General features: G+C 51.6%; 1 protein-coding gene across 1 annotated transcript in view; it reads left to right on the top strand.

Moving 5' to 3' along the window:
* LOC128815541 (syntaxin-binding protein 4-like) overlaps window positions 1–14,250 on the top strand; it is a 45,123-nt gene that overhangs the window by 2,775 nt on the left and 28,098 nt on the right. The window contains exons 2-5 of the mRNA XM_053992345.1: window positions 6,019–6,118; window positions 11,552–11,647; window positions 12,443–12,512; window positions 13,555–13,629. Coding sequence (XP_053848320.1) covers window positions 6,019–6,118; window positions 11,552–11,647; window positions 12,443–12,512; window positions 13,555–13,629 — 341 coding nt within the window. The remainder of the gene's footprint in view (window positions 1–6,018; window positions 6,119–11,551; window positions 11,648–12,442; window positions 12,513–13,554; window positions 13,630–14,250) is intronic.

The raw sequence follows: 14,250 nt of genomic DNA, 5'->3' as shown, positions 1-14,250 counted from the left end.
GACTCTGTTCCTCTGCTCAGCCAGGCACAGAGGCTCCCTGCAGGCTTGAGGGTGCTGCTGTCAGCACAGCCTCCCCTTCCCCTTCCCCTTCCCCTTCCCCTTCCCCTTCCCCTTCCCCTTCCCCATCCTTTTGCCACTGCCTGGCCAAGCTCAGGATCCTTCCTGGGTCTGTCCCCTTTTTGGGATGGTGTGGTCCTGGCTGGGTCTGTGGGATCACCCAGGGATGCTGCTGTGGGATCTGGCCAGGCTGGGTATCCCCATGGGGTCTGGCCATGCCTGGGCTCAGCTGCTCCCCACTCCTGGTTCCTGGGCTTAGCCTCGACATTGGGGCTGGAATAACTGAGGAGATGATGGTTCCATTTCTTTTACAGCCTTAACATGGCCTGGAGATGACCCCATGTCTTGGTTCAAGACAACAGTTTTTGGGCACAGCTAGATATGGAATACAATAACATTTTGGGCTGCCCAGGACACCCCACCTGAGGAGCCAGGCTGTGAAGAGCTGTGTGGCTGGGGGAACTCCCTGAGCCCTCAGTTTCAAATGGAAGTGTGTTTCATGAGAGAGGAACCTTGGGTGATGCCTTCCTGTGGGATTTTCATTTGCTGCTGGACGTGTTGACCGTGCTATGCCAACACTCCCAAAGACATGAAACCCATCACTCCCCTCGTGGTCCAGCTGTTCCCAGCTCTGTTTGCTCCTTGTCTGGGTAGGAAGGACAAGGGCAGAGCTGAGTTCTTTTTTTATCATAACTTTACCTTTGGTTGTACTTGTTTCAGCCATTCTCTTACCCTCTTTTCTTTCTGAAACCCAAACCATCACCACCACCTTCTCCACTTGGCAGCAGTTTCTGTGCCTCTCCCCAGCGCTCCCAGTTTCACTCTCCCACACTTTCCTCTTCATGCTCTCACAGAAAAATATACTGGAAATGCACCTGACTTGTGCTGACCCAGCATTTTTAACCCTATGCTCATGCTCCAAGACTCATTTTGATTCTATTTACAGTTTCACCCATCCCTGCTTATAAATGGTAGTGTTAAGTAAAGCTGACTTATACAGTTTCACTCAACTTCTATTAAAAACATTTTTTCTAGCAAAAATAATTTTTCCATTTGGAAAAAAAAAATCAACTTTTCAGTGAGTTTTAAACCCATTTTTCTAGCAGTCAATGAAAAAGTGGACAAACAAGTGAAAGGTGTTTATCTGCTGTCCAGCCCCATGGGGTGACTCAGTTCTTAATTCATACTCCTTCTATTCTCTTATTTATTTAAAAATCTCGAGTCTCACCAGCAGTTCTCTGGGATAAGAATCCTGGGCTAACTCAAAGTGGCTCAGCTGGGTCCCAGCTCCTTAAGAATCTTGAGCAATAGCACAGGCCCTTTGCCAGTGGGATGTTTGCCTTCAACACTGTTATACAAATTAAGCCTGGGACCCTTGGGTAGATCATAGAGGCCTTCCTCTATAAATCCTTCCTGAATATGATTCCAAGTTTTAAACCACTGAAAATCCTCTGAATTGTTTCTGTCAAAACTTCCTCTGATTAGAGACGTGTTAATGAACAGGAGCAGCAGCAGTGTCTGTCTTTTGCCAGAGTTGGTGTGTGTTTTGGAGGATGGAATTAAGGATCTGAGTGTTTGGAGAGAAAGTTGGAAGCTGAGCGCTGCTCCTTTTCCCTCAGGGCCTCTTGGATTTGGTTTTCATTTATTTTACCAGCTTGTGGACAAGCGTGTGGTTTATTGCAACATCCCACCCAGTGGGAAGGACCAGGAATCCCAGCCTTGGGCAGCTGAAGGACTTCATGTCAGAGATGTGGAGCCCCAAACACATCTGTCTAACCCTAAGTGCAGAAATTCTTCCCTGAGACGCAGAAATCTGGGTGGGTAAATTACTGAAGTGCCAGGCAGGAAAATTTCCCAATTTTCCTGCAAGTTTTGGGTTGACTCTAGTGAACTTTTCTGCAGCCCCTCTGAAACTGGTCAAAGAAGTGACTTTATCACAGAGCCACAGAACGGCTTCAGTTGGAAGGGACCTTAAAGATCATCTCATTCCACTCCCTGTCGTGGGAATGGACCCCATCCAACCTGGCCTTGGAGATTTCCAGGGATGGGGCAGCCACGGCTTCTCTGGGCACCCTGTGCCAGTGTTTCAACTTTATCCCACTGCCAGTGCCTCCGGTGCTTGTGCAATCCCTTCCCTTCAGCATCCCTGATTTATTCCAGCCAAGACTGGCCCATGGATCAAGGCAGTCACTGTGGGACAATGCATTAGCAGAGTCCCACAGGATCTTGGATGGTTGTACGTGGCATTTTGGTGCTGGGATGGAAACGTCTCTTCCTCTGACCAGGAAGGTTATTGATGCATGAGAGGACTTGGAGTGTGATCCTGAGTGTGAGTGGCAGGAGGCTGCTGGGTGAGGGGTGCCCAAAAAGGTCACCCTAAGCTGGGCATGGTGCCAGGACTCTCCTGCCCCTTGGGAGCTGTGCCCTGGTGTGGAACAGCTCCCACTGCAGAACAGGCACAGAGGGAGGCTCCCACAGCCCAGAGTTGAATTTCTGTGCCATGTTCTGCCACAAAACCTCCTGGCCAGCCTTGAACGAGTCACCAAGACCCAGAGCTGGTGGTCATCAGGTGTTGGAATCTCCTGCCTTAATTTTTGGCTCTCCACACCCTGGTCCTTTTCTGTGGGATGGCAGGAGAAAGAGCATCTCCCTGCTGTTGGGTTGCTGAGGGATGGACAGGTTTGTGAGGCTCTTGAAGGCTGCAGCATCAGGCAGATTTGGAGATGGGCCCAGGTACCACCCCTCGTGCTTAGTCTGCTTCAGCCAAAGCCTTGGCAAGGGTGTGAACACATCTTGCTGTGTTCACAATGTATCTATCCCCAGATGCATCTACGTTTGTCTAGTTGGCATTACTTATCCAAATTTTATTTCTTTAGCTAGATAATTTAATTTTTAGGAACGTCTTGGCCACCCAAAAGTCAAATCTACTCAGATTTTAAATGTCATCTGAATGTCCTCAAATGAAAACAATTTTAAAAAAGAAGACAAAATGCAGGAGAACTTTTCCAATTTGTCATTGTTTTGAAGCACTTTTCACACGAGGCCATCAGGGAAGCTCCAGCTGATAAAATCAGTTGTTCAAACACGGGAACAGCAATATCCAGCAGCTTGGACTCAAGGAATGGTTTGGCAAGGAGTGGCAGTGCCAGGCAGGCACGTCCACAGCGGCTGCAGTCAGAGCTCCACTAACGAGGGCAGGGCCACTAATGGGGCCTGGCCAGGAGCCTGCTGAGATGCTGTGGGAACAGCACAAGGAGGACACCATTGGTGGGGTCAGGGCCAGGAGCTTCCCTGTGACCTCAGATGTCCTCCAGAGCTGGTTGGGATGCAGGACCCGTGTCCTCCGGCCGGTCCAGGGGAGTATGTTTCCCTTCTCAGGAAAGGTCACCAGATCTTTCCCGCCAGGATGGCAGCCCAGCTCCAGCCCAGCCCTGAGGTGGGCTGTTCTGGTCCATTCCCATTCCCTGGCAAACCTTGGATAATCTTATTTCATCCCTCCATCCCCCCATCCCACAAGACAGGGGTGCTGCTTCTTCTCCAGCTGGATGATGGCACCAAGATAGGGATGGAGGACACAGTCTCAAGCTGCGTCAAGGGAAATATAAGTTGGATATTAGGAAAAAGTTTTTTACAGAAAGGGTAATAAAGTTCTGGAATGTTCTTCCTGGGGAGTTGGTGGAGTCACCATCCGTGGATGTGTTTATAACAAGACTGAATGTGGCACTGGGTGCCAGGGTTTAGTTGAGGTGTCAGGAAACGGGTTGGACTCGATGATCATTGAGGTCTCTTCCAACCTGGTCATTCTGGGAATTCTGTGGAAGGGGCTGTTCAAAGGCAAGTCAGGCTTCTGACCTCCCAGTGGACAGGGGACAGCTGAACTTGTTCTGCATTAAGAAGGAAATACCGTGGGCTGGAAAAAATGCTAAAAGAAAAAAAAAAAGAAATCAACATCAACCCTAAACCCCCTAAGTGCCACAGTCTGTTACTGCTTCCAAAGCTTTGCTATGGATTTTAACCCTTTAGGGACGGTGACTGCACATGTTCCACACCGAACGCTGCCCTCCATCCTTGGAGGGGCCATTCCCAACAGCGCATCCCAAGTAATTCCCCTTGTGCTGAGGATGAGGGGCCAGCCCTGCTCAGGGCTGGTTGAGCTTTGGGAAGGCGCTCGGAGGGGCCGCGCTGGCTCCGGCTTGCGTAAGCTTTAATCCAAAGTTGGAGATGTTTTGAGCTGATCTGTGTTAATGTTGGCAGGAATTAACATGCATACGGGGAGACCACGTGATGCCCTCCGACCTCCCCTTTTTTTTTTTTTTTACCCTTTTTTTTTTTTCCTCCCATCACTTTAACGGATTCCTGCCAAATCAGAGTGGCCGGTGCCGGGCAGGGCCGGGCTGCCACCGCCGGCAAGATGCCCGCGGTCTCTATCCTTTACAAAGGAGCCATCATCATCAGCAGGTAACCTCCCCCAGCTGCGGTGGGGATGGGGAGGGGGCCCCGGGGGTCCTGTGGCTTCCACTTCCAGCCCAGATTCTTCCCTGTGGCTTCTCCAGGAGCAGGGCTGGCAGGCAGGGGTTGCTGGAAGAGCCCAGGACACCGTCGCTGGTTGGGTTGTCTGCATTGGTGGCATTCGCAGGGCTCGGGGCTGCTGGGCGGCCGTGCCTCGGAGTGGGGATGATGATAAGAGCTCATCGCAGGGGATGGTGATAAGAGCTGATCGTATCAAGGAGGCATCTGCTCTGCTGAAGCTGCAGCCGTATGGTGCCTTCCCACCCGTCCTGAGCGCCCGGGCTCACCTGGGGAATTTTCTCGGTGATTTACTCGAAATACCCTGAAAATCCTGGGTGGGGGATTGAACCAGCCTGGGCCCAGGGCTGCTCTGCCTTCCTGGGATGCCTTAGAGCTCCATTTTTCAATAGCCAGATGTGGCCAGTTGTTTGTTAAATCTTCAGTGCAGTGCAAGGATTGCAAGGAGGGGCATTTTTTAACATGGAGAAAATGCTTCCAGTCTGAATCTTAGAGGTGGAAGTTAATGGCTTTGCTGGACAGCTCAATATTTTGAGTTTTATTTTGGACTCCTGGTAAATCCCTGCAGGTTATTCTTATCCTGCATCCTGCTGGATTTGGAGCAGCCTCTTGTTTCCCACGCTGCTGTTCCTCCTCATCTGTGTTCAGATCTGGGACCTGATATCGATTGGGAAACACCTTCCCTCTTGCAACTTTAAATTCTGGGGAGTGCTTTGGTGCCTCCTCACCACCTGGCACATCTGGGTCGGGGTTTCTCAGATCAGAGCTCATCCATCCTGAGGAGCCCAAGGAGAAATGCTGGTGGTCCCGGGTTTGGAGTCTATGGTTGGGCCAGGGTGGTTTTGGGGTCATTCATTTGGGACCTTGCCTAGGGTGTTTAGGGGGAGACTGTGAGGTGTTTTGGGGAGTTACTCGGCTTGGGGGAATCTCAGGTGTGTGATGCTCTTCCACCCGCTCTGGCTTGTGGTGAGAAGCTCCCACCAGACCAGGCAGGACTTGGAGCAGCTCTTGCATCCCCTGTTGCAGACCCTCTGCCTGCATTAAAACCCTTGAGAGTGGATTGTGCCCGGCTGTGTTCATTACAGGCTGTGTTTGTGAAACTGCTTTATTCCAGAGCATGGCTCCGAGCTCTGATCTCATTTCCCGGGTGCTGCACAGCTGTCCAGCCCTGATAATCTGGGGTAATGAATCACAGACAGGTCCATCAGATTTGCTGGGTGGGGAGGATGATGCTCAGCCCTGCACATATTCTCTCATTTATCTCTGTAGAGATCGGGGGGGCTGGCTGGGGGCTGAGTTTTGCCCGTGTGGGTGCAGTGGTGGGGCTGTCCCTCAGCCTGGGTATCTGCAGTGCCTGCTGGGCTGCAAGGGACAATGTGCCTGTGTGTGTGCTGGCTGGGCACCTGTGCCTCTGTCCCTTTTGGCCCATGACAGAAAGCTGCTCCTCTTGTCTCCCCCAGGACACTCATGGGACCGTACGGGATGGATCGAACCGTGCACTGCTTCGACTTCTACGAGTGTGCAAACGGGCTGGGTGAGTGCCAGGGACAGCAGGCTGGGCTGGGATACCCCAAACATCCCCCCAGCCCCTAGAGCCTGTGTCAGGATGTGCCTCCTGTGTGAAGTCTGGTGTCTCACTGGTTCTTGTGTCTTGTACCTGCCTGTGTCGAGCATCTTCTGCTGCTTTTGCAGCTGTGACATTAAAAGAACATCAAAATCCCAACTAATTCCATGGTAATGGTGAGCAGCCAGTGCTGGGAGCTGCGCAGGAGCCCAGGGCCACAACCCCTTCCCTCAGCAGGGTGAGGGGGAGAGGCCTTTCAGAATTTTCTGGACTAAATAAATTAAAATGCTAAATAAATAAATAAATAAATAAATACGCAGAATTCCCAGCATTCCCCTGCCCCTCTGCAGACTTTTCTCACAGAAAGGCACCTCAATGGGGGATGGAAGGTGCTTCCTGCAGCACTCCTGAGGACTGGATGCATGAGCTGGGTTTGGAAAGTTTGGCCCATGGGGAAGGGAATGAGCACTGAGTGAGTCAGGTGTCCTTCCACAGCGCTCTGAACTTCAAAGCATGGAAGAGAAGGGAAAAGAGAAGGTCACATCCACCAGAACGTGAGAAAATCCCAGGTTCATGACATTCAGCCCAGAGGGATCCAGCAGAGCATTTCTTCTGACCTCTCTGTATCCAGTGGTGCTCTGCCATGGACTTTATAAAAATCTGTGATCCTGCATCAGGATTTCACAGTCTCTCCCCTAATCCTTTATTGTGAGTACAGCCCACGCTCCCTCAGAGGAGATGGAGACCTCTTGGGAAGACTCCTGAATGACCATTTGGGACAGCTCCTGAGGAGTCACCAGAGAAACAAGTTCAGGTTTCCTGAGACCTGAGATTAATTATGGATTAATTATTGGCTGTTTCCAGCTCTGGGGTAACAGGACTTTCTGCCATGGGGGGACAGCCTTTCTGACTCTTTCCACGTTCATGAAGTTCACAGAAGCTCAGAGAAATTACTTTACTTGGTGAATATGATATTTTAATCTCCAGAGGTGAATTTGGTTGAGTTGCTGGGATTTCAGCTGCTGGGTTAGATTAGCTCGTTAAAGGAGGAGGCCCGGAACAGCCTGATGGGGCCATCACTGACCTCTGGAAGAAGTGACAGATGTGGCAGCCCTTTGTGGGCCCCTTCACTGGGTTCCAGCTCCTCTCCTTTCCCCCAGTCTGTGGCCAGAGGGTCTTTGCAGGGTCTAGCAGAACCTACAAAGCAAATTATGGTGTGCTGGAGGAAGCTACAATAATGTGGATTTCCTAATGCCATCAACTGCTGTCTTCATCCTCTTCTGTGAGGCTTGAAGCACTCAGGACGAGCAATCGTCCTCCAGAAATCCTGGAATGGTTTGGCTTGGAAGGAGCCTCAAAGCCCATCTTATCCCACACCTGCCTTGGGCAGGGACACCTTCCACCATCCCAGACTGCTCCAAGCCCCATCCACCCTGGCCTTGGGCACTGCCAGGGATCCAGGGACAGCCACAGCTGCTCTGGGCACCCTGTGCCAGGGCCTGCCCACCCTCCCAGGGAACAATTCCTTCCCAGTATCCCATCTGAACCTGCCCTCTGGCAGCTTAATCATCCCTCTCTGATGAGTGGTGCTTACAGAATCTCTGTGTTTGCCATAGGTGTAGCTGCTCAGAGTGGGTTTATTTGGGAAAAGAAAAGTGCCTTGAGCTTCTCAAGCTGAATGCAGGAGTTATCCCAGCAGTTTCCCAGGTGGGATGCAGGTGTTATCCCAGCAGTTTCCCAGGTGGGATGCAGGTGTTATCCCAGCAGTTTCCCAGGCAGGATGAGGCATTATTCCAGCAGTTCCTTTGGCGCAGCATCACTGCTTGGTGCCAGGTCAGCATTTGGCCGCGGGTCAGTTGCTCTGTGGCTTTAGGTGGAAACCCACATGTGAACCTCAGCAGAAGTTCAAAGGGGTTACCTGGCAGCTCCTCAAACCTGAACCTCGAATTAAAGAATAGCCATCAAAGGGAAGTGCTGATTAAGGAGCATTTCTCAGAAACACTGAGATCCCATTATCTTGACCTTCATCTGCTTAGGACAGGGCAGCAAGTGATTCACCTCCAATCTGTCCCTTCCTCCAGACAGAAAAAGCTGGCGGGGGCTGCAAGATCAACAGAGGGATTAAGGGAAATGTAATTGAACATTGCCAGCTTAGGCAGAGAGTGGGTGGCCCCTCTCTGTGCCCAGCCTGGCAGGCAGTGGGGTCAGGGTGCGCCCGGGATGATCCCAGTTGGACTAAACAACCAGATTAGCCAGGACACCCCCTGACCTGTGTGGATCCAGGAGCAGGTGAGATTATAGCCTGAGAACTGTGACTCTGGCATTAGTGCGAGCAGGATTAGAGGCACCAGAGAAGCTTGAGGGTCTTGAAGAAATTTATAGGATCGTTAAGAGCCTAAAGAAAACACAGTCTTGGTCAGACTTACCTCTAAGTCCATCTGGAGTTTTCCTGGCAAACTTTGTTCTGCAAAGGAGAAAAAAACAGGGACATGGGCATCAGCTCCAGGACCTTTGCCAGAAAGGAAAGATTAAATAGAGGGATCCAAAATAGGCTAGATTATCTGGCCCTAAGTATGACTTAATAAGCATTATACTGGGACTTTGATGCTGTGATAATTAAAGAGCCGTTATTTACCTACACTGGGTCCCAAATAGAAATCTGCTTGAAGTAAAAGTTTATAAAATATATAAAAAAATATTGTCCCAGGAATGCTGCCACCACAGTCCTGGATGATCCAGATTTGCTGCCATCCATCAGCTGCTGTCCCCTGGAGTGGTCTGAACCCTGGAAGGGGTGAGCCCTCCCTCCTCCTCCACCTCCTCCTCCTCCTCCTCCTCCTCCTCCCTGCCCCAGTGGGGACTCTCCAGTGGATTTTGGGGGGCAGGACTGGCACCTAGAGCTCCTTCTTGGTGAGGTGATGGGTGTGAGTAGTGGGCAGAGCTCGGCAGCATCCAGCTGCTTTCCCAACAAGGGAGTTAAAACTCAGGGATTTTTTCTCCTCCCATCCAAGTTGGAGGGTGTCTGGAGCAATACTGTGAGTAATCACTGATTTTAATAACAAGATCGGATTTTCTCATGACATCGTTGGGGATAAAGGAGGATTTGGAGATACTTCAGCTATATTAAGGCATTATTCCAATTGATTTGCAGACACAAAAGGGAAATGAGCCATTATTGATTTGATATCTCGGCACACACTGGGCTGCTGGGGGATGCTGTGGCTCAGCCTCTGCAAGGTGCAGATTTTTGTATTATTTGTCTGATGTGCTTCATCATTACTAATTCCTTTGTTTTAGGGGTGAAGAAAGATGTAGGATGAATTCCTCAGTCATCCCCTTGGCTTGGGCTGGATTTCCAGGCTCTGTTCCATCCAGGGGACCAATGGGGTCCTCTGCAGGACCCCTCATGCCAAGGTTTCTCAAGCCCATCCCTGGGGTGCCCCTGTTCCCTGGGGTGTCTCTGCAGAGCCCAGCAGAGAGATCCCCTGGCTCCACAGGGAGCAGAGAAATTTCCAGCTGAGCATCCCTGGCCATGGGCACGTTTTACTTTTGGCCCACGGCCACAGCATCTCCTCCCCATTTTTTGTGCCCAGGTGCCTGACCTGACCCACAGCTTGGTGAGGCTTGTACTGCTTATAGGCATTTTTTGGGGGGCAATATTTCCAATTTGAGTGAATTTCTTTTATAATGCAATATAAAATATTATAAATATAAATTATAATAATACTATTATAATAATATTATCCTATAATATTACAAATTAGAAAATATTAGTGTCCATTCCTGAGGTGTTCTGCTGTGAGTTCCCTGTTCCAGCAGTAAAACAGCTCCTCACAAGTGCCTGGTTAAAGCATTAAGCCCAGTGAATAACTCCAGCAACCAGACAGGGCTGGGACTTGGAGCTCGGGAAAAGAAGCAGTTGGTGCATATAGAAATAGAAATCTCTTTATGGGAAATTGTAGTAATTTAGTTTTAATCTAATTTAATATAAAGGTGACTTGAGACACAAAGTCTTTCCCTAGAGGCAGAGGAAAACTGTGAGGGGCCTGAGAGCAGAGCTTGGGTTACAAAAGGAAGGGAAGCAGGGATGGAAATGGTGCCGTGTCCTGAATAACCCCAACTCAGGATCCTCTTCCCTCCTGCCTGTTTCAGAAAGGGTTCCTGGTTTTAGGGCAGCAGCTGTGCCTTGTTTCCACAGCCCAGGACGTGCCCAGGGCTCGAGCAGCCCCTCAGCAGCCGGGGGACAGGGCTGGCCTGGCGCTGGCTCGGTGGCACTGCCTGTCCCCAGCCTGCCCTCCTGGCCACGGCAGCAAAAAGCCCGACCGGTGGCTCTGGGCAGAGATTTGTTAATTAAAGCCAGGCTTTTTAATCCTTCTGTCCCTAGCCTGGATCTTCGAAGCAGGACTTAACGAGCCCTGGATAAATAAGTCTCTTGGACCTTTTCCTGGCAGCCAGCTTACGGTGGCCGCAGGGACAGGCCCCGTGGCCGAGGGGTGGCTGTGAGGAGCAGGAGCCCTGAGCCAAGGTGCTGCAGGGCACCCGGGCTCTGCTGTGCCATGGGGGCGGTTCAGACATGGAACCGGGGTCACCTCTGTGCTCCTGCCTCAGCTGCTCGCCCCAGGCCAAACTGACACAAGTGGCCACTCCTGGGGTGTGGCTCTGCCATCAGTGGCCGAGTCAGAGGCTGAGGTGCTGCTGGGGCCTGGCAGGGGAATGGAGATGTCCCCAGCACTGCCATGCCCCTGGGGCTTGTCCAGGTGTGCACAGGGAAGGAATCTCCTGCGGGAAACACTTGTCACCAGGAATGTTTTGATCTGCAGTAGGAACAGATCCTTTCCCATCAGTGATGAACTTGGAGCTGCTGGAGAGAGTCCAGAGGAGCCCATGGAGGTGCTGCAAGGGCTGGAGCCCCTCTGGAGCCAGGCTGGGAGAGCTGGGGGTGCTCACCTGGAGAGGAGAAGGCTCCAGGGAGAGCTCAGAGCCCTTCCAGGGCCTAAAGGGGCTCCAGGAGAGCTGGAGAGGGACTGGGGACAAGGGATGGAGGGACAGGACACAGGGAATGGCTTCCCACTGCCAGAGGACAGGGATGGATGGGATATTGGGAAGGAATTGTTCCCTGGGAGGGTGGGGAAGCCCTGGCACAGTGTGCCCAGAGCAGCTGTGACTGCCCTTGGATCGCTGGCAGTGCCCAAAGCCAGGCTGGACAGGGCTTGGAATGACCCGGGACAGTGGAAGGTGCCTCTGCCCATGGCAAGGGTGGCACTGGAGGGGCTTTAAGGTCCCTTCCAACCCAAATCATTCCATGATTCCATGAATTTAGGGTTGGGGCTGCATCCCTCAGGCATGGCCTGTGCCAGCTCTGATTCTCGTGCCTTTGTGCCACGGGCTCTGTTCTCCCTGCAGGCATTAAGGTCATTGGTGGCATCAAGGAGCTCACTGGAGAAGAATATGGAGTTTACGTCAAGAGGATCCTTCCAGGGGGTGTTGCTTACGCAGATGGTGAGTGAAACACAGGGCATGAGGTCTGAGAACAGCCCAGACTGAGGGCATTTATTTCACACATTTGTTTCATCCCTTATTAGATGTTTTGCGTGCTTGCTTGGAGATTTTCCAGTGATTGGGGTATTTTTTTAGTGTGACAGTTGTTCTAACATCTGACAGCAGCCTTGGACTGGCTCCTCAGCATCTGTACTATTGTTTTGTGTGTGTAGAGCACGACCCACCTCTGCCACACAAGAACTCTCCTGTCCTTTCCCACTTCCCTGTGGCCCCAAAATGACCAGAGATCCTTTTGCAAACTCAGCTCTGCTCTGGGTCTCTGATTTCATTCTGAATACGTTCATCTAAGTAGGTATTACGGGTTTGCAGAGCTCACATTTTACAACTTCAGCTAAAAAGATCTTTTTTTTCCCCCCAGCTGTTACATCATTTTTCCATCCAATAAAGGAAAATAAATCCAGAACAGGTGGAAGTGCCTCTCATGGTTTTCTACCTGACCTCGAACTGAACTACTTGACCTCAAAGCAAATTAAGCAAAAGCTTTATTGCAGTTTTCAGTGTTTACTTTTGCAACTTCCTAGAGCAGAGGAAGTGCTGGGACATTGGCACGGGTTGTTCTGGGAGGCTGCAGAAACTTCATTTATGGACATCTGGAAAAACAGGTCGGACGAGCATCTCCGGAACAACAAATGCATTTCTCATCCTGTCTCTGGGCACAGGGGGAACTGCCCAGCCTCTCCCAGTCCCTTCAAGCTGTATTTTCCACAGTTTCTATCCATTAGTTTTCTTTTCTAGGGCGCCTGCAGCCAGGAGACCAGATCCTGGAGGTCAATGGAGATTCCCTAATTGGGGTTACAAGTGAGAGGTACCATATCCAAATGGAAATTTCCCATTCCTGTTGCTTTTGTGGGATTCTGTGAAGTGGCTTAGGCTGTGAGCTGTGTGGAGGGCACCAGGGCATCACTCTGGGTGCTGTTCCCAAGAGCCAACTCAGAAATTATCAGACAGAAAGATTCAATATAAAAATAGACCAGAGAGCCCAAATTGTATCTGAGATACTCAGACATTCCCCCCAAATGCTGAGTTTTTAAACAGCTCCTGGCACCTCCACTCCATCTGCTGCTTCCCAACACATCCTGCAGTTCCCAGCACAGGAGATTAGCTGGTGCCTGAGCCTGACAGTGCTGCTCCAATTCCTTCTGGAGCCACGATCCAGCCCCTCAGCACCCCTCAGCACCAAGAGAATCATTCACAGCTCCACAGGAGCACCAACACCTTGGTGGCTCTCCTTTCCCATTAAGCACTGTGCTATCCTATTGCCTGCCTTGCATTCCTGCACCAGGTGCCGAGGCTGGATGGGGAGCAGCATGAGGAGCTGGTCCTGATGCCCAAGCCCCAGGGCAGTTGGGTTTGGTGATGTCCATGAGAACATCTCTGTGGCTGTGCCTGGCTCTCAGCAACTGCCCTGGCTGCCAAGGGCACTTGTATTTTGACCCAGAAAATGGCTGTCCCTGGGATGGAAACTTTCCCAGGTTGGGAATTACAGAATCATGGAATGGTGTGGGTTGGAAGGGATGTTAAAGATCACCTTGTTCCAGCCTCCTGCCATGGGCTGTGCAGGAGGATTTGCTCACCACCACAGGTGTCTTTTGAGTTTTGCTATCAGGGACTTCTCAGTTACTGCAGAAGTGGGTGTCGTGGTTTGACCATGACAGTGGGAAAATCAGGATATGGGCTGCCCTCAGCCTCGCTGCCAGGGCAGGGAACAGGGCATGCAGCCAAAGCCTCGGCTGCTGGCAGGGTTTGCCCAGGTCAGGGGTCTCTGCCCAGCTTTGAGGTGAGCAGGGTGAGAGCAGTGGGGCACCGCTGGGAGCTGGGATTGATGTGTCATGGTCCTTGTGTTCCAGGGCCGTGGACATCCTGAGGACGGCGTCAGCCACCAGCCACATGCGCCTCCTGATAGCCCGCGATGACGACGCCAAGTAAGGGGGGACATGGCACCCTGGGAAGGGAGATTGTGGCACTCCTTGGCTCCACAGCAGGAGACCCTTGGGGCAAATCAGGCTCAAAGCCCACGGGGAAGGCAGAGGTGGCCAGGGGTCTTTGATAACTGTGCACTGGTGGGAATTCAGTGCTGCTGCAATGGAGGGAAGCAAAGCTTCCCTTGGTGGCTCCCATCTCCAGCCCTGCCTGGGTGGGGTCTGTGGGACTGAGCAGATTTCCACAGGTCTTTCCCCAGGGAGGACCAGGGCTGCTCCAGTCTTGGCTGTAGGGTGGCACAGTTCCCTCAGCTTCGCTGTGTGGTGTTTCAGCACATCCTGCACAGAGCTCTGGATGAAGATGTGCAGGGATACCAGGATCTTCCCTCTCCTTTCTGGTTGGACACATTGAGTTAAGGTCTTCCTTCCCCAGAGGTTTCCTCCTTCTCAGGGAGGATGAGAAGTTTCTCCCTGAAACCTGTACCCTTGTTGCTTCCTGGGAAACCTTGCTCTCTCTGGAGAGACTCAGAGGTTTGGAAGGAGAAGGAAAGAGTTCAATCTTGTCTTGACTGGATTTAAGCTGTGTGGGACAATGATGGTGCCATGGGAGCGGGCGGAACTGTG

Source organism: Vidua macroura, chromosome 16 (assembly GCF_024509145.1).
Source record: "Vidua macroura isolate BioBank_ID:100142 chromosome 16, ASM2450914v1, whole genome shotgun sequence".
In the NCBI taxonomy this organism is placed as follows: domain Eukaryota; kingdom Metazoa; phylum Chordata; class Aves; order Passeriformes; family Viduidae; genus Vidua; species Vidua macroura.
Note: the sequence above shows the minus strand (reverse complement) of the source record. Positions and strands in the feature narration are given on the sequence as shown.